Source organism: Polistes dominula, unplaced genomic scaffold (assembly GCF_049000335.1).
Source record: "Polistes dominula isolate Pdom_NZ unplaced genomic scaffold, Pdom_raw_medaka contig_73, whole genome shotgun sequence".
Lineage (NCBI taxonomy): Eukaryota > Metazoa > Arthropoda > Insecta > Hymenoptera > Vespidae > Polistes > Polistes dominula.
The window spans coordinates 4,920,411-4,948,236 of record NW_028300951.1 but is presented as its reverse complement, the minus strand read 5'-3'; the positions used below and the strand labels follow the sequence as shown (position 1 = coordinate 4,948,236).

General features: G+C 34.0%; 2 protein-coding genes and 1 long non-coding RNA gene across 17 annotated transcripts; 2 read left to right on the top strand and 1 right to left on the bottom strand.

Moving 5' to 3' along the window:
* Positions 1-7: 7 nt before the first annotated feature.
* Positions 8-6,627, top strand: Polr3G (RNA polymerase III subunit G). Its single transcript, XM_089172176.1, has one exon. It carries the CDS (start codon positions 8-10, stop codon positions 653-655), a length of 648 nt encoding a protein of 215 aa, XP_089028302.1. The 3' UTR covers positions 656-6,627.
* Positions 4,814-27,740, bottom strand: LOC107063875 (uncharacterized). Of its 15 annotated transcripts, none has more exons than XM_015316008.2 (16): positions 27,600-27,736; positions 26,484-26,626; positions 19,013-19,118; positions 16,851-16,910; positions 15,160-15,296; positions 14,804-15,074; positions 14,574-14,694; positions 14,263-14,392; positions 13,567-13,664; positions 12,896-13,040; positions 12,700-12,775; positions 12,386-12,615; positions 12,122-12,203; positions 11,721-11,993; positions 11,204-11,496; positions 4,814-11,127 (listed from the first exon to the last, which is right to left on the bottom strand). In XM_015316008.2, the coding sequence occupies exons 2-16, from the start codon at positions 26,613-26,615 to the stop codon at positions 10,672-10,674; spliced, it is 2,610 nt and encodes an 869-aa protein (XP_015171494.1). In that variant the 5' UTR covers positions 26,616-26,626; positions 27,600-27,736; the 3' UTR covers positions 4,814-10,671. The 15 variants fall into 15 exon arrangements, with proteins under 15 accessions (XP_015171494.1, XP_015171493.1, XP_015171498.1 ...); XM_015316007.2 differs by lacking the exon at positions 27,600-27,736 and adding an exon at positions 26,769-26,901; XM_015316012.2 differs by lacking the exons at positions 26,484-26,626; positions 27,600-27,736 and adding exons at positions 20,363-20,716; positions 21,600-21,752.
* LOC149032653 (uncharacterized) lies at positions 23,175-25,609 on the top strand. The gene is made up of 2 exons (XR_016176471.1): positions 23,175-23,305; positions 25,012-25,609. It is a non-coding gene; the product is annotated as an uncharacterized LOC149032653 (long non-coding RNA).
* Positions 27,741-27,826: the final 86 nt, after the last annotated feature.

Sequence of the window (27,826 nt, the reverse complement as noted above, 5' to 3'; positions counted from 1 at the left end):
TCTAATCATGGCAGGAAGAGGACATGGAAAAGGTTCTATGTCTTTTACTTTTGAACAATTAGGACTTACTAAAGCTGAAGCTATGATGCATAAATCTTTAGAACCTCCACCAAAATATCCTATATTAGAGTATAAGCCATTGCCTTTTACCATTACTAATGAAATGAGTTATTTATTGGAATTGAAAAGGGACTTTGCCGAATATTTAAAAGAATCTTCTTTTAATGTGAGACCTATTGAAGTAAAGAAAGATGTTGAACGTTATTCAGATCGTTTTCAAGATTTGATGACGGATAAAAGTAGCTATGAAACTAAGTATGACTGGTCTAAAATACCAGAAGAATTAAAACCATCTTCTATTCGTAGAAAAAAAGCTTTAGCAGCAACAGTGCCTAAGAAAAAACAGAAAGTGGTTGATGTAGAATCTAAATTACAAGAGTTAGAGAAAAAGGAGATTAATCAACAAGGTGAAGTATTGGAATCGGAAGAAGAAAAAGTAGAGGAAGAAGAAGAAGAAGAGAAAGAAGTGGGTGTAGATGGAGACGAAGTAGATGAGGAAATGGATGAAGGAACTGATTACGTAAATAGTTATTTTGATAATGGAGAAGGTTACGATGATGAAGAAGATAATATGGATGACGGAGCCATCTATTAAAATTTATCTTATTTTAAAGTTACTAATAATTCAATCTTTACAAATTCTTGCTATATATTTATAGGATTTTTCTATTGTAAAGTTCTATATATATAATATAATGCAACTATATTTCTTATACAATAGTGCCGTAAATATATTATCTATTGAAAGTTTGTATTAAAGACTGATGTATATTGCTAATATTCTTACCTCAATTGTATTTAATTAACACCATTAATAAAAAAAGCATTATTTATTATATATTTATTATTTTTATTAAATTAAAATATGTAAATATTATATAAACTAATGATTTTAAAAGACTATATTTTGAAGTAAAGAAAAATAATAAGGATATAATATTCTAAATGTTGAAGAGAGAGAGAGAGAGAGAGAGAGAGAGAGAGAGAGAAAAAATCTATTTTCAAAGGTAATTTTTAAACGTAATGATGATTATAATTTCGTTGAAGTCCAGGGGAAAAGAATGTGATAAGCTTATTTATTTAAGCGAAATTTTACACAACAATTAACAACCAAAATCTTTTTTTTTCTTTTTTTTTTTATTATTATTCTTTATAGTATCGATTAAAATTTTGCGGTTCCCTCCTGTGTACGTTCGCCGATTTATTTCAAAGGCCCGTAATTTTCGACTATGCACTGAAATGGTTGGACCACCATCGGTACAGAGAAAATATAAAGTAAGGATGCAGATTAATCAGGAAATCTTAATATATATATATGTATATATATATATTTAAAGATTAGAAAGGGTCGAACAGTCGTGTTTTTTTTTCGTATGGCTTTAAAGCGCGCATTGAGATTTGTTTTCTATTGTACAAAAAATTAGAATGTCGTACATATAATTCATATATGATTTTTGAACAGAACACACTAATTTATTTTATGAATGAATTAATTTAGCTTTCGTACTTCGACGAGTGATCGAAATGCCATTTAATTTTGCACGTCCGCTTCTTATATCACCGCTTAAAAAATCTTAAAGCGTATATAGTAGAACAAAATTCCTGCGACCGTGTGTAATCATTATTTATTTATTTTCTTGTATTTTTTTTATTCGTTCGAATGAACAATTGCATTTGGTTTTAGCCAGCGAATAATTTAGCTTTCATCTTTTATTAATCATTCGTTCGAGCTTTGTACGGAAGCGTAGTGGGGCTTTATGTATGTCGACGATGCAAATTTTCTTTCTACTTTTTTTAAATTGTGTGATTTATAACACATACTCCGTATACACGCTACATCTGCATACTCGATTATTCACAGCCTATGTTTCAATGGGAAAACGTATCGGTGTGTAATGACGCACTGACACGGTATTCGCATTTAATAAAAAAAGAAATTAATAATTAAAAAAAGAACCAAGAATATAGAGGGACGTAGAGAATACAATCCAATCGATTTTTACATTAGAAATAAGTTATTTAACGTATTTTTCTTTTATAACGCATGTCCTATCGTTTTCTTCTTCTTTTTATATTTTCTTCTTTTGGTAAGAAAGTTTACTACCCGTGGGACGAGTATTGAAAAATGTATAATAATGGTCTGTGTTGTCGTTGTGTGTCCCATCTGCACGAAAAATCGTTTATTTATATTTTTTAATGCACGATCACTTAACGTCGTAGGCACGGGGGGAAATATTCAAGGAATATTGGAACTCTCTATATGACATAGATATCTGCTAACATCGTAACACGATTTCGTGTAACAGAGAAAGCGTAAATCGTGTGAAAATGAAAGCATCGAAGTCTCGTTCATCTTAATCATCTTTTTCTTTTTTTCTTCTTCTTCTCCAATTATAATGACGAACATTGGACGTTTGAACACATGATCCCCAAGAGTGTTTATCAACAAAGTGGTAAAGTTTCTCTCAAGAGCTAAAGCTCGAAACTGAATAATATGTATAAGAAATTTGTTTATAACTCGCTAGCTTTAACAATAAAAGATTCAGCCCGCATTCGCTGAATTTTAATTGGCATTCGACTTTATTTTTACCATCTTCTTCTTCTACTTCATTTTCTTTTTATTTTTCGTTTTTTTATTTTTTTGTTCTTTTCATTTCATCGATCGTGAGATATAATCGTTGTTAACCCTTTTACATTTACGTTAACTCTCAGACGCATGTCTACTTTACAAAAGTATGTTATTTAACAAATCATAGAGGAAATGCGTGATTTTTTTTATATTTTAAACATTCGGAGTTTTCTTAATTAAATTGGTGATTAATGAAAATTTGTAATCTAACAAGTAAAAAATTTTCAAAAATTTCTTTATTGCGTAATTCGTATAATTAGGTCGAATACGATTTACGTAATAAATTGTATTTTTTTAAAATAATTTTTTACTTCTCTCAATCACAATTTTTATAATTACTGGCTCAATTTATGTTCGTGGTATACAAACGATCTTTTTACATGTTCATTTGGCGTGAAGGAACTTTCCTTGATTTTAAAATAAATTTCACTCATTTGTTTTTCATTATTCCACTTAATTCACAGAAACGAATTATTTTTTAGTTTATATATGAGCCGTTCACAGGCAAAAAGCGATTAACTCGACTTATAGAATTTGTAAAAAATTTAACAGCCTAAATGGCCTCTAACAAGAGAGAGAGAGAGAGAGCCTTCTTTGATGTTTAACTTTTTAGATTAAAAATAAACTTCTTTTAATTATTAGGCTTAACAACACCAAATGAGAAAATAGTCATTGAATAATAAATAATATCGCAATATATTATATAACTTTATTAACGATCTACTTTTTATTTTAAGGAGTAAATCTCATAACGTGCATCTTCGAATTTACTCGAACAGCGTATCATTTTAATACTCCAAAAAATAATCTCAAGAAATTCATTATTATATATATATATTAAATAGAATAAATTATTTTAAATATTCTTATATATAATCTAACGAAATTTTTCAATAATTATCGCCGTACAAATTTAAAAATTAAAATGATCTACGTATAAAAAAGTGATGCCATTTTTTTCCACAACTTTTTTGTCTCGTTTACTGGTTAATCAATTTAACAAATGAGCGGCCCATATAATATATAATATATAATATATAAATAAACTGATTTTTTCTAAACGCATTATTATTGCTTAATAATAAACGTGATTATAATAAATAGAGAAAGAGAAAGAGAGAGCTATCGAATTTTATGTCGAATCGAGCATCATCATTATTTATCTGTATTATATTATTTTCATTTATCTGATGTTAAAGAGATACGATTGGAATAAAGAGATCATGGATGTTATATTCTGACAATTATTCTTTTCTTTTTAAAGTTTAGATTGGATCTGGACGGGCAGTGCGAACTTGTGTGAGATGCGCCTTCGATATGTAACGCGGTGCAGATCGGACAAATCGAGGAAGAATACGCATTTTTATATAATAGGCGACATAATTATGCAAACTACGAAAATCAGCCAAAAAGAACACATTGCGTTTTCATTTTGACTCTCAATCATGATCCGATCTGTACACTCGAACTCTTTCTTTCTGTCTGTTAATTACGAATCACGCTAAGGCGCTATTACATTCACTCAAATATTCTAACGTTAATTAAGAGAATTATAAAAAGAAAAAAAAGAAGAAAAGAGAAAGAAGAGAAAAAAAAAGAGAGAAAGAGAGAGAGAGAGAGAGAGAGAGATACGTTCGTAAATCGTATAAAAGTATTTACCTAATGCTTAAATAGCGTCTCTACTAATCATGGCGTCGAAATTTCAATCATTCATTTTTATTTTCATTTTCCTTTTTTTTTTTTTATATATATTTTATTTTATTTTTTTTTTCGTTCATATAGTCCTGTGGAAAATTGTGCAACGAAATATTTATCCATCCATTAGTAGTCGTACGATGGTTTTTCTTCTTGTTGTTTTTGTTGTTGTTAATCCGTAAAAAAATGATACGTATTGTCGCATAAAAGTTTCTATAGGAATCGTCGATTTATTTCATTAATTATATCGTTTCTAGTTGTCCGAGACTAATCCAATAAATATATAGTAGTACCTCGTGTGTGTTATTGTGCGTAATCGAATTTACGCGCGGGATTGAAAAATTATATTTAATAATAATTCAACGGCTACGGCTCTTTCATATATCTGATGCATGCGCTGACGTTTCTCGTATTCGTTCGTCTCGTTCCTTTTTTTATTTTATTTTATTTTATTTTATTTTATTTTATTTATAACCCGTGAATGTAATAGTACCTTCGTAGTGCCGTACATCTAATTTTTTCTTTCATATTATTTTATTAATTGTTTTTTTTTGGGAATAAGGGTATTATTTTTATCCTTAATAAATTTTAGGATTATTTTGTTTGTTTGTTATTTAACTCGTGCCGTGTGTTCGATTCGGTTATTTAAGGAACAAGCATATGCCATATAAACAAGCATCTATTAAGGTATATATTATTTTTTCTCCTTCCATCATTTTCTTTTTCTTCAAACAAGAGGTGAAAGCGCACGGTCTATTTTTTTGTCTCTTGCAAACGAAATTAGTAATATCAATGCTTCTCTTTTACAATAGTCGATGAAATTATTGAAATAATTTATTTCTTTCGATCATTTTCCATTCCTCTCGTTCGCACGTTTGCTTGCTTGCTTGCTTGTTTGCTTGCTTGCTTGCTTGCTTGTTGATCTCATCGCATATTATTATTTGTTTCCGCTACACCTCATATATAGATATTATTTAATATTTTTTAGCGCTTTAAACGTTTATATGAAGCTATACGACTCTTAAGAAAACTGATGAGCGAAAAGCGACAAAACCTCGTAGAGAAGACGTTGGCTTTCTCGATCGATCTACCATCGTTTCCGATAAATCTGTTTTGACATTAATTTTTTATACGTTTATAAGTTAATTTAATTTAATTTAATTTAATTTAGTTTAGTTTAGTTAACTTTATTTTATTTTAATTTATATTTTAGTTTAGTTTAGTTTCTTGTGGTAGCAATGAATAATATGTTAGGTATATGTGAATCCTTGTCGCTCATCCTTACAAGATTATTGGTTGGAATAATTCATCGCTTATCACATATATTATATATTAATAATCAGCTTGCTACTGATTTATATTTAATGTATGTATATCGAGGAGAGAAATATTATTTATTTTAAGGATGCTTTATGATTTGGTACGAGAACATAATTTCTTTTGCTGTAAAAGAATAAACGTCGGATAATAATAATTTTCTAAACTTACAATTTATGTATTAGTTAAACTGTAGAATATAATATATATATTTGAAACAAAAAAGTATATAAAAATAAATTATATTTATTTTATATTTCATATTATCTACAAAATGATGCAATTTAATTGAAATCTAATGAGAAGAATCAATCTTCAAGACAATCTGAAAAAAATGAAGTTTTAAAAAACACGACGTTATTCTTTACAATCGTAGAAATTGGAATGATTTCTCTTTTATACTCTTCGGAGAATTGTGGATTTGAAATAGATATAGGATAATAATATGTATAGGGTGGGTCGCAGAAAAAGCGTAGTTTTCGAAGTTAAATTGGTGCAATTATAGAAAAGAAAAAAAACTATTATAGCAGAGATTTTTAGCCATTCGTTTTTATTCTTGTGTAATAGTAATTACTTGTTTTTTTTTTTGTCCTGTTTTTCTTCTTTTCTTTTTCTTTGAAGTTATCGCGAGGGAGGTTCAGAGGAGAGAAGGGGATGATGTTTTTTCTTTCTTTTATATACGTATGTTATGTATATATTTTATATCGATTTAATCGGTCGACGACGATGCCGATATTCTGATTGTAAGATCTTGTTTTTTGTATAATATATTTCCCTCTCTTGAATTTAACGTTAAATCACATTGCGTGTGTATTCGTGTATATCGTTATAATAAATACGAGTTATAATCGATCCCCAATTTAAATGGATCGATAATAATATAATCAGCTCAAAATATACATTGAGTATGCATGTAAGTATATATATTTGTATATATATTCGAAGGAAGTAACGAGATCTTACAGATCAAAATCGACATCGTCAACGATCGCCAGTTCTAAACACTGTCTTCCAGTTTCTGCGTCCTAATGTGATTAACATACTTTGATGATTTCTTATCCATTCCAGCTTTATTCATTATATCGTTCATTCTTTAATCTTTTCATTTTGTTACCGTTGTTTCAATGGTTCATTCCACCAATAATTCTTTTCTGTTTTCTACGTTAATATGTTTTTTTTTGTTTCTTTTTTTATTTTCGTTTGTAATGTTTATTTTTTTTTTTTTTGGTTTTTATTTGTGTAGTACCATTATCATTATCGTTATCAGTATCATTTTATCATTATCATTATCATTATATCGTTAATCATTATTATTATCATTATCACTATATCGCTATGCTGTTTCAGTACGATTGGTTGTCTTTGGACGTGAATCTGGATGGAGTGTGGTATTACCGACGTATCGTGTAAACGCGCGTGCATATTTCGAAAGCGGGAAGAGGGTTTGAAGGGTTGCGGAATTAGGGTTGGGTCCTTAAACGCAAACAAAAAATGTGAATATCAGGAGGAAGAGGAAGGAGGAGTAGGAAGGAGAGAAAGCGTGTGAGGAAGGAAAGGGGTTGTTGAAGTTGGAGGGAGGAAGGAAGGAAGGAGGGGAAATAGGAGATAAAGAAAGGGTCCTTGTGTGAGGTACTTTTTTGTTTTCTTTTTTGTTTCCTTTCTTAGATTATTTCAAAACTTAAATTTCGAGAGCTGCTTCGTCCGGACGATCCTACAAACGAAAATTCTCGCTTTCGATCCTGGCCATTGTGTATTATACTTACGTATATTCGCTTATCGCTTAACGTTAGGTAAAGTTCATTAGCCTCTTCGTCTTCGAGGTTAATCTTTGTCTAATAAAAAATATGCAAACAATAGGCGTTATCCTTGACAGACAACGTCGAAAGCGCACAGTCGATGAAATATTCGTTTGAACGAAATTAAAGAACTAAATGTGTACGCGTTTGTGTATATATATATATATATGTGTGTGTGTGTGTTATGTATGTATGTATGTATATATGTATGTATATATGTTTGTTCATGTTCTTTTTTTCACGTATTATTACGTTTTTTATGTATAGGTATCTCACCGAACGTTCTTCTTACGGGCCTAGAATTTCTCGTCATTTTGCAACAAATATATATATAAGCGAATACTATCTCACAATGAGAGAGAAAGAGAGAGATAGATAAAGAGAGAGAGAGAGAGAGATAGAGAGAGAGAGAGAGAGAAAGAGAGAGAGAATCGTGTCCTATCGTCACCCTTTTTCTTTTTCTTTTTCATTTTGTTTTTCTTTTTCTTCTTCTTCTTTTTCTTCTCCTCTTTACGATACTTTCGATGATACTTCCTTCAATACGATTAGCACCAATTACCAATTATTTTTTTAGCCCGCTGCCCATTTTTTCTTTATCTTATTATTTTTCATCATAATTTTTTTCTTCTTCTTCTTTCTTTTTTTCCTTACGAAGACAAAAACCTTATCTCGCGTCGATTCTAATGTATTATATATTGAAATATTGTTTCCTAGCAAAAATATTCGTATTAAAAAGGAGAGAAATCATAGGGCACACATGCGGACGATCGAAGAACAACGTTCCCTACGTTCTCGAGTTATATTATATCTTTTTTTTTTTCTTCGATTTTTGCGCGCGAAATAATTGAATTATTCTCGTAGCCGGCGTATTTGTTTTCTTATTAAATTCGCCAAACCCTTGCGCGGGTTTTAAAATATCACTCAGCAATAAAAAGAGGGTCTCTTATGCTTGTTTCGCGAAATAAATCGCTTGTTTTCTGCGACGTAACGAACCATACATGGACGAACTGTTGTATTTATTTCAATGATTTTTCTTTTTCTTTGTATTTTTTCCATTTTTTTTTGTCGGCATCCGTACAAGGTAATACATATCAATGCACCGTTATATACTTGTGGATTAAGATCATATCTTATTTTTTTTTCGTTTTTTTTCTTTTTTTTCATTCATTTCGATACTAAATATTCGGTAAATAATCTTTCTTTATAGCATGTACGGGAATTATTTTATTCTTAGTTTACCATTAATTTTCTTCAATTTTTTTTCATTTATTTTTTTCTTTTTCTTTTTCTCATCGTTATTATTAATCATTAATTATTATAATCAATTATATCATCATCGTTATCGTTATCGTCATCATCTCCTTCTTCTTCTTCTTCTTTTTCTTCTTCTCTCCTACGAAGCAAGTTAATTATCGGAGTAACGAGTAAGCTCGTGAAAAATTTCTTCATGAATATAGTTATAAAAGATTGAGACGCGTTCTCTAAGGAGGTAGTTCCACTTGCCGAAGTTGCCTGCGGGACTTTTCTCCGAATGTTAATTATTCGTCGTTCTCTTTTCAGTAACGCGCGTGCATGTATATCTGTGTTATATATATATATATATATAACACGCGTGTGTGTTATTCGTGTATTACCTGTGTTTATTTTTTTCTCTTTTATATTATGTTTTTTTATATATGTACTGTATATATATATGTGTGTATGTGTGTGTGTACGCGCGCGCTTGCACGACATGCATCCTCTATGCGTGTGTCATACGTATACCGAACATATGTATTTTACACATCAACAATACATTTGTAGGCATATGCATTAGTTCATATCTAGATGTGCAGTCATGTGTATATCAAACGTATGTATGTATTGTACACACACAACAACACACCTTTAAGCATATGCACCGGTGCATACGCATACATATACAACGTGTATCCTTGTGTTTTTAGATTTTATAAATATAAAACGCATGAAGTAGCTGAAGGCTATGTACCTTTTTCTTTTTGCTTCTAAAAAGAGTGGTGCATGACAAGCCTTGCATTGCGTCTTTCTTAACAGTCGAGTCGACGTGCTTTCTTTATCTCTTTTTTTGTTTTTATTATTATTTTATATATATATATATTTCTTCTTGATTAAAATTCTCCAAGCACTTCGAAAACAAAAAGATAAACAAAAAAAATGCCTCTCGGCACTTTTACGGGATGGTCTTTCGCGATTACTTGAATCTAACGTAAAGGAAGTTTCGTACGTTTACGTATAAGTATTTGCATTTACTTTAAATATTCAATACTGATGTATGTATGTATATAAAAGAACAAATTTATATTATACATACGGTTACCACGAATGTGATATTGATTTTTATGTACGTGAAAATATCATTATCGACGAATTTAATATCAGTACAATTTATAATTTATATGTATCCGCACGTAGCTTCCAGAACTTTACGACATCGATACCTATCCTTCAGACACTCAACGTCTACTTACATGATGGATCTCGATACAAGATGTTGTTCGGTGTTGTCACTCACACGTGACGGCTATATTATATAACACACTAACGAATATGAGAGACGCGAACTGTAACGTTTCGAAAACTTAATCCCGAAAGGAATCCTCAAAGCCTTTATACTCATCCATATCTGCGATCCTGCCGTTGCTTTCGCTCGCACGTTTTCTTCTCTTTAACTGTCTTCTTCCACAGCAATAACCATTAAATCGGGATTCTATCTAATGGTTGGTTGGTTGGTTGGTTGGTTGGTTGGTTGGTTGGTTCGTTCGTTCGTTCTTTCTTTCTTCGTTTATATCTCTTATCTCCTAATAAAAAATGTACCTTCTTCGGAGTCTTGAATTCTTTCTAACGCTCGTACAAAAACCTGATATATCTATTCCATCTACAATAGCTTCCAATTGCATGATTAAATAATTGTACGTGCTCGCATGTGTAAGCGCGTTTGAACTTTTGTAACGTTTTACGAACGAAGGAAACGACGGGATAGCTGTTGATGTCAGGAACTCCATTGGAAGTTTATAAACAAACTCCTTTTTCCCACCTTCTCCCTCTCCTTGATCACTTCTCATGAACAACTCTGCTCTCGTTCTGCACGTACGTATTCCCCTCCTCTTTGAATTCATTGTCGCGGTCATAGCTACTAATTTAATTCGTAGGATTCTAATTCTCAGCGGGACTACCCTTTCCCCAGAACTTATCGAAGCGGTTTCGTGCTTTTTCGAAGACATCGGTCGCCGTAGAACGATGAGCCGTACCTGGTATCATCTGAACTGGCGGTGCCTCTAACACATGATAACCACCCGTGGCGCTGGTGGTGGTTGTGGTGCTGCTGATAGGCGTTCCTGTTTCTCCACCTCCATTACTACCACCTCCACCACCACCGCCACCTCCTCCTGCAGTTCCTTCGCTACCTGCATTCGGACCACGCCATAAATTCGACGCCGATGTCGTTGTCGTCGTCGCCGTTGTTGTTGGTGTTGTTGTCGTAGGTGCATCCGACTCGATCTTTTTACGTTCTAATTCGAACATAGGGTCCTCGAGACATTTTATATTGCTACTACCTATCGATTTCACTGTTTCTCCTTTGTCCTGTTCTCCACCAGCATCGTATGATTTCTATTAATAAATACCAATCGTTCAGAAATCTCAAAAGAATCAAACTTTTATATGGAAATTACGCATATTAGTTCACCTTTTCGTCTTGACCAGGCGTGATCACGGATTCTCCAACGGACACATTTTCCACCTTTGTCGGCAACGAACAAGGACTTGCACGTCCCGAATCTATGTCCTCCTTTTGATCGGTAATTCCACCGAAACTGCCAAGAGAGACGCTCTCACTTTCTGGCGACTTATAACCAGAATGTTGAGAATGATGCTGCGACTTGTGCTGAGCCGCTAGTTCCGGAGGTGCTGATTGCGGTGCCGACGGTACGCAGGACGGTGCCCACGTCTTTGCTTCACTATGAGGACGCGTTAGGGGCTCTTCGTGGAAATGAAGTTCCTTTTAAGTATCTTTGTGTAGTAATTTAGGTATTGGACTAAGTATATTTTTTTATAATTTTTTTTCCTTCCTTAACACATTATAAAAATAATAGCAATGACTTTTAAGAATTTTCTCTGTTTATAATTTGTTTTCTTTTTTTTTTTTAATGCATTCTAATAATGAATATCGATCTGTAAATATATCATTTATCGCATTCGCTTACCCTCTCTGACGTTTTGTGTAACGGTAAACGTCTTCCCAGTATCGAGGGGCACTGTCCAGTTAACCGGTTCAGGAGAGCGCATAATCATTTGTTCTGGCGATTTTACACGCGTTGGCTCTGGTGGACTCTTCACGACTGGTTCATCATCGATCCAAGTACCAGCACCAGCTGAGATAACACGAGTTTGCGATGGAGGAGTTGATGCCACGCTTGAATCACCTCCCGTTGCATCGCCATTCAGTTGAGGCTCCGCTGTCACTAGAAATTTTAATTCTACTCTCAATTTAAAGCTCGTTCAACGTTTATCGACTTTATAAGAATATCATCTCTTTTCACGTTCTTCGTTCGAACAATACGACACAATAATAGAACGTTTTATTTATTCGTATCATAATACTCACTTGGTCGTTGTCTCTCGATTTCAGCGCTTCTATCCTTTTGATCTCTATCTTTATCCTTAAATTCCTTCTCTCTTTCTTTCTCCTTCGAAAACGAAAATTAAACGAAAATGAAGAAACACGCTCGATTTATATAGGATGATCCCAAAACGTGAACTTCGTGGAAAAAAAAAACTAATTTTACAAACAAATCCCTCGAAGTTTTGACCACATTTTATGAACATCCTACATTAATAGAAAAAATAAGTAATGACATTTTAAAAATACCTTCATATCCTTTGTCACAGATGGTGCACGTGGAGGTTGCCGTTTCGGTGATCTACGTTCGGTAACGGTAGGTCCAAGACTCTGGGAACGTCCAGTACGTGGACTGTTCTTAGGACTTGACTTCGTTCTTGGTTGAATCTCGTCTCGGTGCTCTTTCGATTCCTCGCGTCGTCTCGGTATTACGGGCTCCAACTTCTCTCTCGTTGGAGAGGGGAGTAGTGCACCGTCGCCTGCGCGTGACGAGCACATCGTAGGTTCTGCATTTTCTTTTTCTCTTTTAGTAAGATTAGCGGTTTGCGTCTCTACTTACTTACCTACACCAGTAGTACGATCCAGGTGATGACGGATCAAGAAATCTTTTCTCGCGCGAGCTACAGTTTTTTCAGTATCCTATATTGGTAATAGACAATAATTCAATTAATTCTAATTTTTGTTATCAAATATTCAAATAATTTCAACGATCTTCGTTTCCAATCATCGTCAAATTCATCCAATTAAATATATACATACCAATTTCAAATCATCTTGCTGTGTACCATGAATAGGTCTTGCTTGAACTGAGGATGGTCTACCTGCTGGCGGCATCGTCATCATCGCTATAACCGGGGTCACTTTCCTCGTATTTTCTTTGTTCTTTTCCTCCTTTGTCACCGATCTAAATTTATTTTCAATTATTATCTAAGACAATGTATTTTCGCTCGTTAACAATAATTACGTTTAATTGTCAATAAAACACAACGTGGAAGAATTGAAAACCAACTACGACAGAACTCGTGCGAAGATGCGAACTGTAACGACATGTATTAATATTTCTTTGTATTCAGCATCAGCTATAAAGATCGCGATTATCGTTGTTGTTATGAATGTTTCATCGATTCCTATGAAAGATCCTAACATTTTAATGAGATATCAGGAGCAACCTTCCTATGAAAGTAAATAATTTTATCGTTCCGTTAAAAATTAAAAAAAAAATAAACAAAAAAACTAAAAAATCAAAAAACGAAACAAAAAACGACGTTGAAATCACTGAACTAATGTCAGAGGAAATTCATCCGAAATTTTTCTAGGATAATGAAATAAACATAAAGAGAAGGGGGGAGGGGATCAGTCGTTTTGCGTGAAGCAAACGACATGAATGCGACAATGCAACTTCGAATAACGATGATGAATGATTTACTGGCCTGGCAAGAGACAGAGCGTTGAGAGCGTGGTTACTGGAGACTCGTTTCCACAGGGAAGCTTCATCCTCAGCTGTCAGACCGCAACCCCAGTCACGATGCTAACGCAAACCAAAAGCAATCATCTGCTGCGTCCTTTAGTGCATCGAGACTAACGATTCTAATCTATGATCGCGGACCCTGCGAGGATACTAAAGATAGATCATGCTCGTGGGAAGGTATATATGTATATACAATCGAATTTACAAGAAGGATATAAAGAGAAATCGGTAGGATGCATGAAAAACTTATTATAGTATCGATTCAATTGCATGCATGTTTGATTACAAGACGATGATTTGAAAATAAAATAAAAATACGACCAAATATCACTCGAGACTAGAAACTCACTTGTTCGCTAAAAGGGAGGAATTTACGTGGATTCGTTTGGATTACGAAAGACAATCGTGCGGACGAACACCCACGTAGAAACTAACACGCGACTATACAAACGAAAGGATTTAACACATTGGGGAATATCATTCGTATCCAATTGGAGAATATCAAAAGATAGACAAAACAATGTTTGCATTATATGTATACATGTATGTTATGATATTATAATGTATGTATAATATGCATGGAATAGGAGAAAGGTAGAGAAACAAACAAATAGATAATGAAATGAATCTTCCCTTTGAGTCGATTTACGCGAATTACCTTGTACTCGTCAGCGAGTCGTCTTAGTTCGATCACCTCAGCCGTAGGGAATGGTTTCTCTTGCGATTTGCTCGCCGCTTTATCGTCACTTCCCGATATCCTTACGGTTTTACCCCCTGATTTTCTACCCCTGTAAATAATCAGTAGCTGATGAGGCACACGCATGTGATACGATTATCGATCGAGAAGGTAATTCATCGTGACTTCATCACACTTATCGGAACCGTCGTAGGTGCTTTTAATCCTTCGATCGTGTTGTAAGTTAAGTTTAAAAAGGGTCATATAAAAAAGAAGTCGCGGGAGTCTCTGACCTGAACGCTATCTTTAAATCTGATGTATCCTCTTCACGCTCATCTCCTTCTAGAACCGTTCCATCGATTGTATCCGTACCTGTCCCGCCTACCAATGGTTCTAATTCGGATGCTTGGACACCTATATACGTATATATACATACATATATATTTATATATAAATCATCAAAAAATTATTTAAAAATTTGACTGAAATAATATATCAATTCATAAACGATAGACTTACTTACCGTCCCGTTTGTGATCCACATCTCCAGGTCTTTTTTTATGAACTGGCGCGGGACCAGAAGGTACAATACCCTGTTTGAGTGCTCCCATACTGAGAGATTTTCGTGGAGGTCCACCAGCACCTAAGGATGCTCCCGTCGATATAATCGGTGCTCCTGCATCGCCGTTCGTTAATTGGGGTCGTCTAGGCCATGCGAATTGTAAACGGTATTCAGTGCTGATACGAGATATCGCTTTGCTCAGTTGACTAGTTGGTACCGTGCTTGTTACTTCCTATAATCATATTTTTCAATTACGGCATATATATACATATCTATATACTTTACTCAAAAAACAAATAATTAATACTGGAACTTACCTGAACTTTATCAGCTACTAGATTCGAATCTATAACGTCCACGCCACCGCCATCCGCTGCCGGAAGAAATTCGTGAGTCTTGTATGCCAATTCCGGACATTTCTTTCTTCTTGGCAATGGCGGTTCTAAGGTAGGTCCTAAAACACAAAATATTAGTCAGAGTATATAAAGTATCTATACGTTATTTTCATTAGAATGAAATTCAATCTAGGACGACTTTCGTATTCCAATCTCTGGTGCACGACAGCGAGAGAGCGTAAATTGTTTCGTTTAATTGTGCGCTTAATGATCGACGTTTATCAAGGGATAGTTCAATGGGACTTAGAGCATTGAAACGTGCGCTATTTTTCTTCTTATTTCTTTTTTTTATCCTCTTTCACTTATTTTCTTTTTTATTCCATGTAAATACCTGCGGGCTATTACTAATGCGCCACCCTACTGCGGTCGTGCACAAATGAGTATAATAATCATGCTTTATATTCCAGGCGCATAAGCTCCATCGATAAAATTTCAAGCAGAGCAAGAGGGAACGATAAATGTTTAAACTTAGAAATAAACAAAATCGAGTCGCTAAAATAATAATATCATGAAACATTCTTACATACATAAATTCTATATAAGGATAAACATGCACAATATTGAAGTTGGTCGAAAATTTTTTAAAGAGAGAGAGCAATAAGACGATAATATGTCTCAAGCATAAAATGACGATAGGAAAATATATTATCTTTAGGAAAAAGTCTAATTTATAATATTATATTTATGTATATACGTCGGATAACAGCTCTTTTGCACTACCTATGTGAATAAAGAAAATGAGTGAGAAAGATTTTTCTTTAGTGTGTGTTCGATGGTCAAAATCCAGCCAAAGCCTGTGTATTTATTTCTTATATTTGATTTCTTAAACCAAACCTATATTTGTGTCTCGTCTTACTATAATTGCAAGTTTAGGTCGATAGATAGAGAGAATCCAAAATTTCTATCAGAGTTTTAGACAAAGCTGACATGAAACGAACGGATTCGTGTCGTGCGGATTACGTAGTATATACATACATACATATGTATATCGAAAGCATCACCTATATAACGACTGTTCGAGAATGCGCTTACTTTTCTTCTTAGAAAGAACATAAAATAGGACGATATACATACAGGTATGTAATTAAATACTTATAGCTTGATGGGATCTTAAGCAGCAAGGTTATCATTAAATTAAATGAAAAGTTTTGCATAACCAATGAAAGAAAGCAATATGATTGTTTTCATTTATGTTTATGACGATATCTTTTCTAATATTTCATGACTGTAATATTATATATATTCGCATAATAATTTATTTATGTCTCGTATCCAAAGATTGGTATTGTCCGGCCCCAGGAAAAATATGTGATCAATATTTTCAATATTTAAAATTCCTCACACACATATATATATAAGCTTTCCTTCATTGAGTATTTTATTGTTAACACGTCTTCGCTTATGTAATAAATTAAATAAGGAGGGTGGGGACACAAAATGAAGGATAAAAATAACGTGAAAATAACGTGGTTGTGTGTAGATGTTTTAGGTAAAGAAGGAGTGCGAAAGGCGATGCTTGCCTTTGTTGAGGTAGATATGTATATATATAACGAACGAAATAAAGAAAAATAATAATTCACGGATTTCAAATGTCGCCGATCGGTTAATCTTACCTTCGCTGTTCTCGTCCTCGGTTGACTTCGCCGACTGCAGTTTTGCGTTCGCCTGTTTGGCTGTAATAAAAATTCGCAATTGGGACTGTTCTCTACTGTTTTTTTAATGATTTTTTGTTTTGTTTTATTTATGTCTTGTATTCACTCTCTCACTCTCTCTCTCTCTCTCTCTCTCTCTCTCTCTTTCTCTTTCTTTCTGTTTCTTGACCTATGGTCAAACAACTATTATTAGACAATTTGGAAGAACACTCATACCGAAACGAAGAGTTATAAAGGAACGAACGTAAAGTTCAACGCGGAAACGGAAGTACCGCAGTCATAATATAATTCCTGATGTCACGCGATGTACTAGCGAATTTCATTTGAAAATTTTTCTGCTTCTTTTTCCCGTTCTTCTTCTTCTTCTTCTTCTCTTCTTTTTCGTCCCATTCTTCTTTTTTTTTTAGAAAGAGTATTACAATGATAAACGTTAAAGAAAGTTTTGAATAATTTTATTTAAAACATTTTTGTTAATATATTTCTATTAAGTATTCGCACGCACACATACATACACAAATTTTCAGCGTACCTTGGAGTTAGTAACGGAGCAAAGTAGGAGAAGCGAGACCGTAAGAATTCTACGTCAATCAGTAGAACAATCTTAACCCCATTTTTTTGGGATTAGTAAACGCATCTATGTTTCGTGACTAAAGGCAAAGAGCTGACGTAACATCGATAAAAAAACATTAAACTATAGACGATATACGATTAAATGTAACGTGCAAAGAACTAATGTATATAAGTACATAATATATATATAATATCGTTATTATTGTTCAGTTGTGTGAGAGGAACTGGTGAATGGTCAAAATTACAAGATAATAAGAAGAGTCTCTTAGAAAAGAAAGGTATAAAAAAATAGACAAACCCCGGCTCAGTAACTTATATTACAAAAGACAACCTCGACTTTTCAAATAGTTTTTATATTTTTCAAAAGTGCATATATAATATTTATATATATATATATATATATATGATAAACAGATCGCAGAGAAAATATCTTAGCCTTGGTGTAAGAGTGAATCAAGATCAGACACAATGTGGAGAGCGTGTGCGATAATGAAATAACCACGAGGAGTAGCACACATTGAAATAAAACCACTAAGAACATCCTTAAGGGTACAGTAAGAAAAGACTGGGAGTGAGGGGGTCGTGAGGGCGGGGGAGGAAGGGTGTTTTGGTTGATTTCGAGAGAAAGGAATTCAATACAGCTAATCTCAACCCTGAAAATACATAAACACGAATCCGTGGATTGTCAATATAACGTTTTCTATAAAATAATTAGAAACAATTTTAATCATCAAATATCAATGTGAAAATAAAATCTAGTAAGAATTCGTTTCTCGTTTTTATTCAAATATATTTAAGCGATGCGACAGCCGAGCATCGAAATCTTTTTCGCAGCTCCTTTTTTGTTAATTTATTTATTTTTATAATTTTTTTGCTAATTTCTTTTCTAACAAAGCTCCTCCTCCCCCATTCTCTATCGACCTCGTTCAAACAAAATTGAGCTAAGCTCAGCCGACAAAAAAATTGTTTGCTAATGTCTGCTGCGAGGGAGATCCACTTAGGGGTAAGAGTAGTTCTTACCTATGCGGAAAATAAATGAACACGAGAGAGAAATCGTGTTGGCTTTTTAAAAAGAGCCACGATTTAGAACGGACTATCGGAAAAGAGGCCGTAGAGGGAAGGGGAAGCCTCATTGCGAGCGGAATGTAGCAGCGGAAGAACGAACGATTTGTTGCTGGCGATCGTACGTATATTACATACACACATACGTAATTATTTATGTATATATGTATGTATATACACATTGTACATTTCACTCTAATAGCTTCTCTAATATTCAGCGCATCCGATAATAAAAAAAAAACAGAACTGATCTTGACATATGTATGAATATATTGAGCGAGGCCATGGATTTCACGTTTATCGATGATGAGATTAATGTTTTTATGCTTATTCAAAAACACGTCGCCAGCGATTCATTTTGTTATAATATTACGATAAAAGCTTTATAAAATGTTTAATTGTCTTTCCTATATTCGAGTTTATTTTTTTTAATTTTATTTTATTTTTTTTTGTTTCTCTTTTTCTTTTCTAATATCTAATATAGAACTTACTGGACGTCGGTGGTGGTTGAGGCGCCCGGCGAACAATCGTATGCTCTTGTTGCGGCCCTGTATATTCGTGCCATGTGTACGTGCTCCTGTATTCCGAATGGAGCTGCTGTAACAAATAATTAAAATTATTTTCATGATATGAAGAACGATTCGGAATGTAAAAGAAATGTATATATATATATATAAACTTTACAATCTTAATTATTAGTTATATTACTATGACAAATTATCCCGTTTATTTTCTCTTGATTTGTAATTAAATACTTGACGCTATATAATTTAAAGATTTAACGTTCGCACGTGACACGCGAGTTAGGAAGAAAAAATAAATAATAAAAAAAAGAAAAGAAAAAGCACATACTTTCCAACGCGCAAGCTTTTATTACGCAACACCTGCAATATTTGACATACGTCCGCATAGTGGACGGCGCTATGACGTTTCTCGGCGTTCGATTTTACGTTGACCCATCATTAATTTCTTTGCAAAACTAGGAGCTCGGCACGTGAAGAGATCGTTTAAAAATTATAATGTATCTATAAAGGGCCGGTCTAGTACGATAGTACGAACGGCATAGTCATTTCCGTCAGGCATGCGCGAGTACGATCGAGCGGCGATATCTTGCGAATAAATACGATGAACTCGCAAAAAAAAAAACTACAACAAAACTATCAAACCTTTCTTTTTTCTTTCTTCCTTTTCTTCTTCTTTTTAAACAAGACATTTTTATATAATTCTTTCGAATAATATCTAACTACGAAACTACATATAACATCGATCAACCAAGCTTATCTTTTACAACCAATGCAGTCGTGCTAATTATATTGTACACGTTCATGTATTTTATAATAATCCATCTCTAATCATACTTTTTTATATATTTTGTTTGTTTGTTAATGAAACAACAATACGAAAGAAGAAACAACAAAATTATATTCTACACACGTTTTAATACGTCATGAAAATGTTTCCAATCAAAAATCTACGCAATTGAATATTTAATAGCTAACATAAAACGCAATCTTATATACATATGTAGTGTAAATGTTTGATAAAATGTAATATTTTGTTTTGAATATACGATCGAAGTGTGAATATAATTTCGATTCACCCGATAAAAGGACTCTGTCGATCGATTTCCCAAGCTCCTTCGGTTTTCCGCGAAAGCATCGTCGGCGAAGGCGGAAAAAGACGTTTTTACCGCAATACTCTCCCCCTCCCCTGTATCCTGACGGCGCCGTTGCTGTCGCCATCGTCGTAGGCGACGGTGGTGGTGTGGCAGCGGCACCACCAGCACCGCCCTAGAAATGTCGATCGAGCAAAAGAAACTTGCTCGTAGATTTTCTTCTCACCTTGTCAATCGGCATCGAAGGACACGCACGACAAAGGTTCCAGAATGAACCGATCATGAGGCCGCGGTGTATGGGGCAGTGGAAGGATGGTGACACACGGCCGCTATTATAGCGACGGGGCCGTTACAAACGACGATTTTGCCCACGGGCCAGGCCAGGTTGTCTTCCTCCCGTTTAATATTCCCGACAGTTAGAATATACACAATTAAGATTCACAAATTTCTTTCTTCCTTTTTCCTTCTCGTCCTTTCTTATTATCCTTCCTATCCTTTATTATCTTCTTCCTCCTGTATTTCTATCCTTTACTATCTTCTTGAAAGTGCTCTTTTTAGTCCGTCCTTCTTATTCTCCACTCTAAGAGCAGAGTCCCATGAACATAGTAATGCAGTGGTAGCGTTGACATTATCATCATCATCATTATCGTCGTCATTGCCACCGATGTTATCGTCGTGATAGATCCGTGTGACAGGAAAAATTGAAAAAATGAATAGACTTATGCTTTACATTTTAATTTAATTTAAATTTAAAGATTGATTATATATTTTTTTTATATTCTAGACGTTCGAGTAACTTTATGAACTATCAAAGAAAAGAAAAATGCAATTTTCAAATGCGGATATGATCGATAAATTTTTCTCAAAAATTCATATTAAAAGCTTCCAATTTGAAACCGACAAAAAAGTATCGAATCGAATATTTTTAAGGGCTGTCACTCGATCATCACTAATGATGGTTTTCCGCTGTCTTTCCGTTAAGCACGAGGGTTTCCTTTTGCCTTCTTAACTCCCACCCTCCCCTCTATCCCCTTCCCAAAATCTATTCCTATTTCTTTCTTTTTCTCTCTCCTCTCTTTCATTTTCTTACTCCTTTCCTCCTTCACTCGTTTTACCACCCATTTCCATCGCGATTATGATCGATGCGTAAATTACATAGCCAATTTCATCGATCAGTCGATTGCCAATAGATTTGCGAAGGTTGATTTTTGACAAATTGCACAGTGAAAGAAATTTATCGATTATCTGATACCTTATTTATCGTTACTTTAATCACTTTACAAAACTAATGCATTTGAAATCGAATTGAAGATAGATTATGACGACTATGAGGATATCCTTGCATGAGAGGATATTTCAAGAAGAGTCAGAGAGAGACAAAGAGAATGGGTAAAATAAAAAAGAAAAGAAAAAAAAATATAAGAGAAAAAATAAGAGAAAAATCGTCGAGGAAAAACACGTACGAAGAGAACGACGACGAGGACTTGTCGAGGTTAGTCGACGAGACGAAACGACGAGACGAAAAGACGAAACGACGGGACGAACAGAGCAAGAACGGAATCGTGAGAGGCACTGGTCCAACGTCGCACCACCGATCGCACCAACGTTGCGTAGGGCGCCGCGTCGCCGGCAAGACGGCTACCACCACCACCATCAAGTCATGGCAGGAGGGTTGTAACCGGGGCGCAAGCGCTAAACCGTACCGGGTCGATAGTCCGCAACGTTACTCCCCCGTGGTTACTCCCTACTGCCCGTATCTCTCCTCTTCTCTCTTTTCCTGCCTTTTTCTTTCTCCCTCTCGCAATAGTCCTCTTCCTTCCTTTTAAGTACTGCCCTCCTACCCCCTTTCCACGCACTAACATTCACGCTCTTGCGCACGCTCCCTTTTAAATCGCACATTTGTTTGCTTGCTTGTTCATGTCTCTATCTCTGTCTCTTTTACTTCTTCATCGTTGTTGTTCTCATCGTTGTGTTCTCATCGTCATCGTCGTCATCCTTCGTCTTCATCGTCATCATCATCGTTCGTTGTCCGTTGTCCGTTGTGTCTATTCCACTTACTTAGAATTTCTGGCTTCATGCCTCCGGCTTATCCGTTGTCAATATTACCATTTTTTAGTTTTATCATTACGAACGGTGGTACTTCACCCTTTCCTGTACTTTTTTCTTGCATTACTTCCTCTCCTTTAGCGTCTTCCTTTAATCCTCGACTTCCTCTTATCATCCTTCTCTTTTCCCCCTTTTCCTCTATCCTTCCCCCTTTTTGACTGTAACTTTCTCTTCGGTTTCCTCTTCTTCGACAATACACTATAGAAGTAACCCATAAAAGACACAATTAATATCTGCAATGGGGTGACATCAATGATTTTGATATATATCGTTTGAAATATTCATCCATTATTTTCCTTTGATCACTTCCGCCTCTCATTCGAATAATCTCTTCCTTCTTCATCTTATTCTTTAACTTCATCTTCCTATCCCTACCAAAAATTATTTTCCTTCTCTTTTCTTTTTCCTTCCCATCCTTCCTAAGTTTCCTTACATCCTGTCACGTACCAGGCGCCACGATGTCTAGGCGGGGTTATAACGTTGACTATCTTTCATGAGTGCACCTGCACTCGTACCGTTTATTTGCAGTAGCAGTCTTTTCCTTCTAGCCTTTCGTTCAAGATCGAACCGATAGGTTTTCTCTTAATTTTTGTTTTCTTAATAACGCGAGCAAAAAAAACAAATTCCCGACTACTTTAGACTACATTAATTACCGGTTCGAATAATTTGTGAGAAGATATCCGCGTTAAATTATTTCGCTAATTCTTCGTTCAGTTTGTGATTGGCAATACGAAGAAGGAAGTATTAGTATTAAAGCTCGATGGGAAACTTGAAGCGTTGGCGTTTGTATCCGTGAGAAACACAATGTGATTTAACTCCCTATTTGAAAAGACGATATTCGCTTAACGAAGCACTGTGTCTGCCTCTCTATCCCTCTCTCTCTTTTCTCTTTCTCTCTTTGTACGTATAAATGCCATTGTATTGGATCGAAAATACTTCGGGGAACAATGTAAGTACGATCGGCAACGGTAACCTGATGCCATCTTTAGCTGACGCGGGGTCGTGGGCCATCGAGTGATATTCGATGGCCACCAGCTACTCGGAAGGAATACGTTTGTGTGGTGTACGTATATAGGTGTAACTATGACCTAATTTATAGTAGACACATTTCCTATCAACGATGTGCGCGTGTAATTAAATCAGACCTTGTTTTCTGTTATTTTTTATGAAAGAGAATTATACATACGTGAAACTAAAAAAAGCAAATAAGCAAAAATTGGTTTATTTATTTTGTGCATTTTTTTCTTTTTATTTACCAAGAAATATATTTTTTTTAAATAGATTTTATTATAATAAAACGATCGTTTCTTATATCTTATCTTTCGTTTTCAAAAATAAAAGACACGTGTTACAAATACACACAAGTGCGAAACCTTTTATCATTTTTTAATTATAAATGAACATATGATACTTTCGTATGATGACCATACGAAATTATCCCTTACCTGGGCTTGGATCGAGTCCTGGGCCTGGATTTAAACAAACATGCTTTACAACATGCGATCTTAAAATAGAATAATGCGAATCGATCGTTCAGCAAGGAATTATTCCAAGTTTCAGAATGACAACAATTCTCTATCCTATATATACAATATGTGTATATATATATATATATGTGTGTGTGTGTGTGTGTGTGTGTATGTGAATGAATTCCACATTCTCATCGATCTCTTTCTACTAAGCTACTCGAGGGTATAAGGCGAGACTAAAACTCTAGAATAAATTCGCTCACAGCGAAATTTCTCTTGCATAGAACGTCTACTACGAATAAATCAATAAGGATTGTAACCCCCTACATAGATTACGGCCTAGGTCCTAGACTGCTGAAACTCTCTTCATTTCTTTTTTCTTTTACAGTATATTTACACGTAAGTGTGTAAACTATCTTTTATTTGTTTAAGATGTATATACACGCGCCAATATATATATATCATTATAAAATATTAAATTTTTATTAGAGTTATTAATTATGAAAATGTGATCTGAGCAAAAAATGTTAATAATATTAATTTATGCCATTATGCTTATAGAAATGACTTAATTATACAAATTACGCGATAAGCTAATTTTTTGTTAACGTTTTACTTACAATTAGATTACCCACCATAATCACCGACGAATTTAACACAAGCAATTTGTAATAAAATCTTGTTTCAATCTCTTGCATAAAAATTCTCGTTACATATTTTTAATCCTCCATTTAATCCAATTTATAACTTATAACATGATTACAGCTACGAATTAACTCGTTTAATAATTAGAATAGCAAAACCTTTGATAAACCTTCTTACGTAACAAAACTAGCAGATCTTCTTTAATTTCTTTACCTACACAAGACACAATAGCAAAGTAGTTCAAGTAGATACTGTCGAAGTGGAATCATCTATCGTTATTCTACACACCCTTAGTCACCACGTGTACATACACAGAAACACACAATAATATAAACATGTACCTAAGCGAAGCATAAAGGAAAGGGAAATCAACGACGTCCTTTGATCTATTGAATTGGCAAAATCTATTTTTCTTTTCTTTTTTCTATTTTCTTAAAAATCAATATACTATTACTTACATCTAAGGTTTAAAAATTGCAATTGAAACGAAATTAAAATCACTAGAGCTAGAATTGCATAGAATATTCAAAATATATATATATTTATATATATAATATTACTGTCAATACAGATATTATATATATTCTATAAACGTTAATATATCTAATATATCTTTTATCAATCTCATATTTACTTACTTTTTTTTTTTTTTGAGGTCAATAAAATAGTACAAGTATCGCCACAACGCATGTAGGTGCATTAAAGAGACAAGTGCAAAAATCTAACATACGTATAAAATATATACGTATATATATAACATAACATTAAAATACTTGTCTCTAAAAGGAAAAATCGTGCTAACCTAAAAAGTAAAAATATTTTTAAAAAGATAATTCTAGCAAGGACATTACTACAAAGATTCAAGGAACGGGTTATTTATAGGTCCTTTTAAAAAATAAAACATTGCAATTGTCTGTTTATCAAATGTTGTTTATGTTGTCATGTCGTATACAGAAGATTTTTTTCATTTTTTTCTAATAATTATTACAAGCATAAAAATTGACTTATATCTGACAAATAAAATTTCACGGTCTAAAGGAGATGGGAATTTGAAAAAATGTATATCAATTGTCAACTTAAATATTTAAATGGATTTTTTTTTAAAGTCCAAATATTAATTTAATTTATAAGAATTTACTACATCGTTAAACGGTGTGAAGTTTACTAGCGTAGTTATTTAATTTGCGCGCCATATTTTACCATATTTCGTATTTTGTAATAATCATTAGTTAAAAAAAAGAGAAAAAGAAAGAGATATACAACACATATAGGCCAATATATATAATAAATCAATTTTCCAGAAAGCATTTTATCACGATAATTATTCTGAGCACGTTAAAAGCCATTAATTAATGTAATATACGGTCAGTAATACTAAATGGTTTCCTTGATAAAATCACTATCGCGCGCAATTTTGCAACGTTAAACGACAAACCTATTATTTTCAGATTTTTCTTCTACTTCGAACTTGTACCGAAAGATTAATAAATTTGTAAATAAAATGACAGATGCATATATCAAGTACTACGCATAAAAATCAAACATATATTACACGACACACACTGTATCCTGTTATATTTGGTGATAAAATTATAATCAGTGCTTCGCGCATGCCTCGTGCGCATTCTAGTCTGGCACTCTTACAATCAGCCTGCGGTGTCGATCGCTAAAGGTTTATACCATTATCATACGACGATGTAGTGTGTATGTACATACATACGAGTTAGATAAAGAAAGACAGAGAGAAAGGAGTTTAATGGACGATATTGAAAAAAAGAACGGTAGCAGGTGCAATCATTACGAGAAAAAAGGGGGAAAAAAAAGAATAATGAGAAAGGATCAGTGAATAAGGAAAAGGTCAACAGTGGAACCGAAAAGTGTCACTACATTTTTTCGATGCGCTTTTTGTGGTGCTAGTCCATGCTACTTCCAATCTTAGAATACGATCCTCCATGCGTTGAAATTTCGTACGATGGACACTGAATGTTTCGAAACTTCGGCTCAATCATCGTGTATATATATATACACATAATAGATACATATATATTTATATTGTATATAATATATGTATGTATATATGTATACAATCGTTCAAAAGATTAACGAGTTTGACTTTCGCACACTCACCAGATATTGTTTGCAATGTTTTTTATGCTTAACGCAGGAGCGTTTCTTCTTCTTCGAATTGCCTGCAGCTAATCCGTTGTTTGATTTTTCTTTGCGAGGCGTCGACAGCTGATTGCTCTTGTTCGCGGGCATCGTCCTTTTTTCTGCCGTTCGCAAAGAAGGGTAGAAGGAGAGAAAGAGAGAGAGAAAGACAGACAGACAGAGAAAGAGAGAGAGAGAAAGAAAAAGAGAAAAAAGAGTGAGAGAAAAAAGAAAAATAGTCAAAGAGATCGTCGAACGTCTTACTATCGGATGGATGCCAAGCGAATGAACTTTCGTCGTCTATCTGTCCTACGACGAGAGTGATTGATGACAGGCTTGAAATTTTTCTTCCTACTGGATTGGACCGATGCAGGTGCGCTGCGCGTAACGTATGCGCACGGAATCTTCTCTCTCTATGTGATCTCAAGTTTCTCTATCTCTTTCTATCTATTCTCTTTTTCTCTCTTTCCTTATTTCGGGAGTGAGAGAAAAATAGGGAGAAAGAGAGAGAGAGAATTATGACACGCGCAATAATAATGAACTATTTCTATCCACTAAGCCACGCCTATAACCGATGTAAAATAGTCGATTCAAATTTCTCGATATCCTTCATTTTTATCGTACTTTCGATAGTTTAATATGATTGTGATATATACTAGTAAATACACTACTATACATAGGAGTACGATGTTCCACCGACGATACACGAATACAAGAGATTTATCGACGAAACTTCCCGACGCGGGATGATGTAATGTATGTCACTGAACCCTCCTCGTTAAATCACTTCCTTCTCCTTCTTCCGCACCTCGTCAAATATTTAATTTTTCTCTCTCTTTTTTATTTATACACCGTTTTATCGGTAATTTCAAAATTTGAAACTACCGCCAATTTATACGAAGATTTTGATAGTTAAATGTCAAAATAGATAATATATGTAATAAGAAACGTAAGTCTACTTATAAGTCTATAATTCTGCTATTATTTATAGTATATTGTGTAAGTATTATTATAAGCACGATGAAGAGATTAATTAAAACCAAACAATAAAACATGTTAGGAACGCTGTCATAATAATAAAATATCCTATCTTACCGACTGATTTGTGGAAGTATGTGTGCTTCTGTCTTTATACATAGTAGAGTAGAATTGGTAACAAATTTAATGGTTACAATTAACTCATATACACATATATTCAAAGCTGTGTAATTACGAGACAATCTATCGAAACAAATCCAGCGAATTACATTACGCGCACTGCTCAACCTGTTTTATCGATACTTTTCTACAAAGAGATAGAGGGCGCCTTCCGTCATTTAATG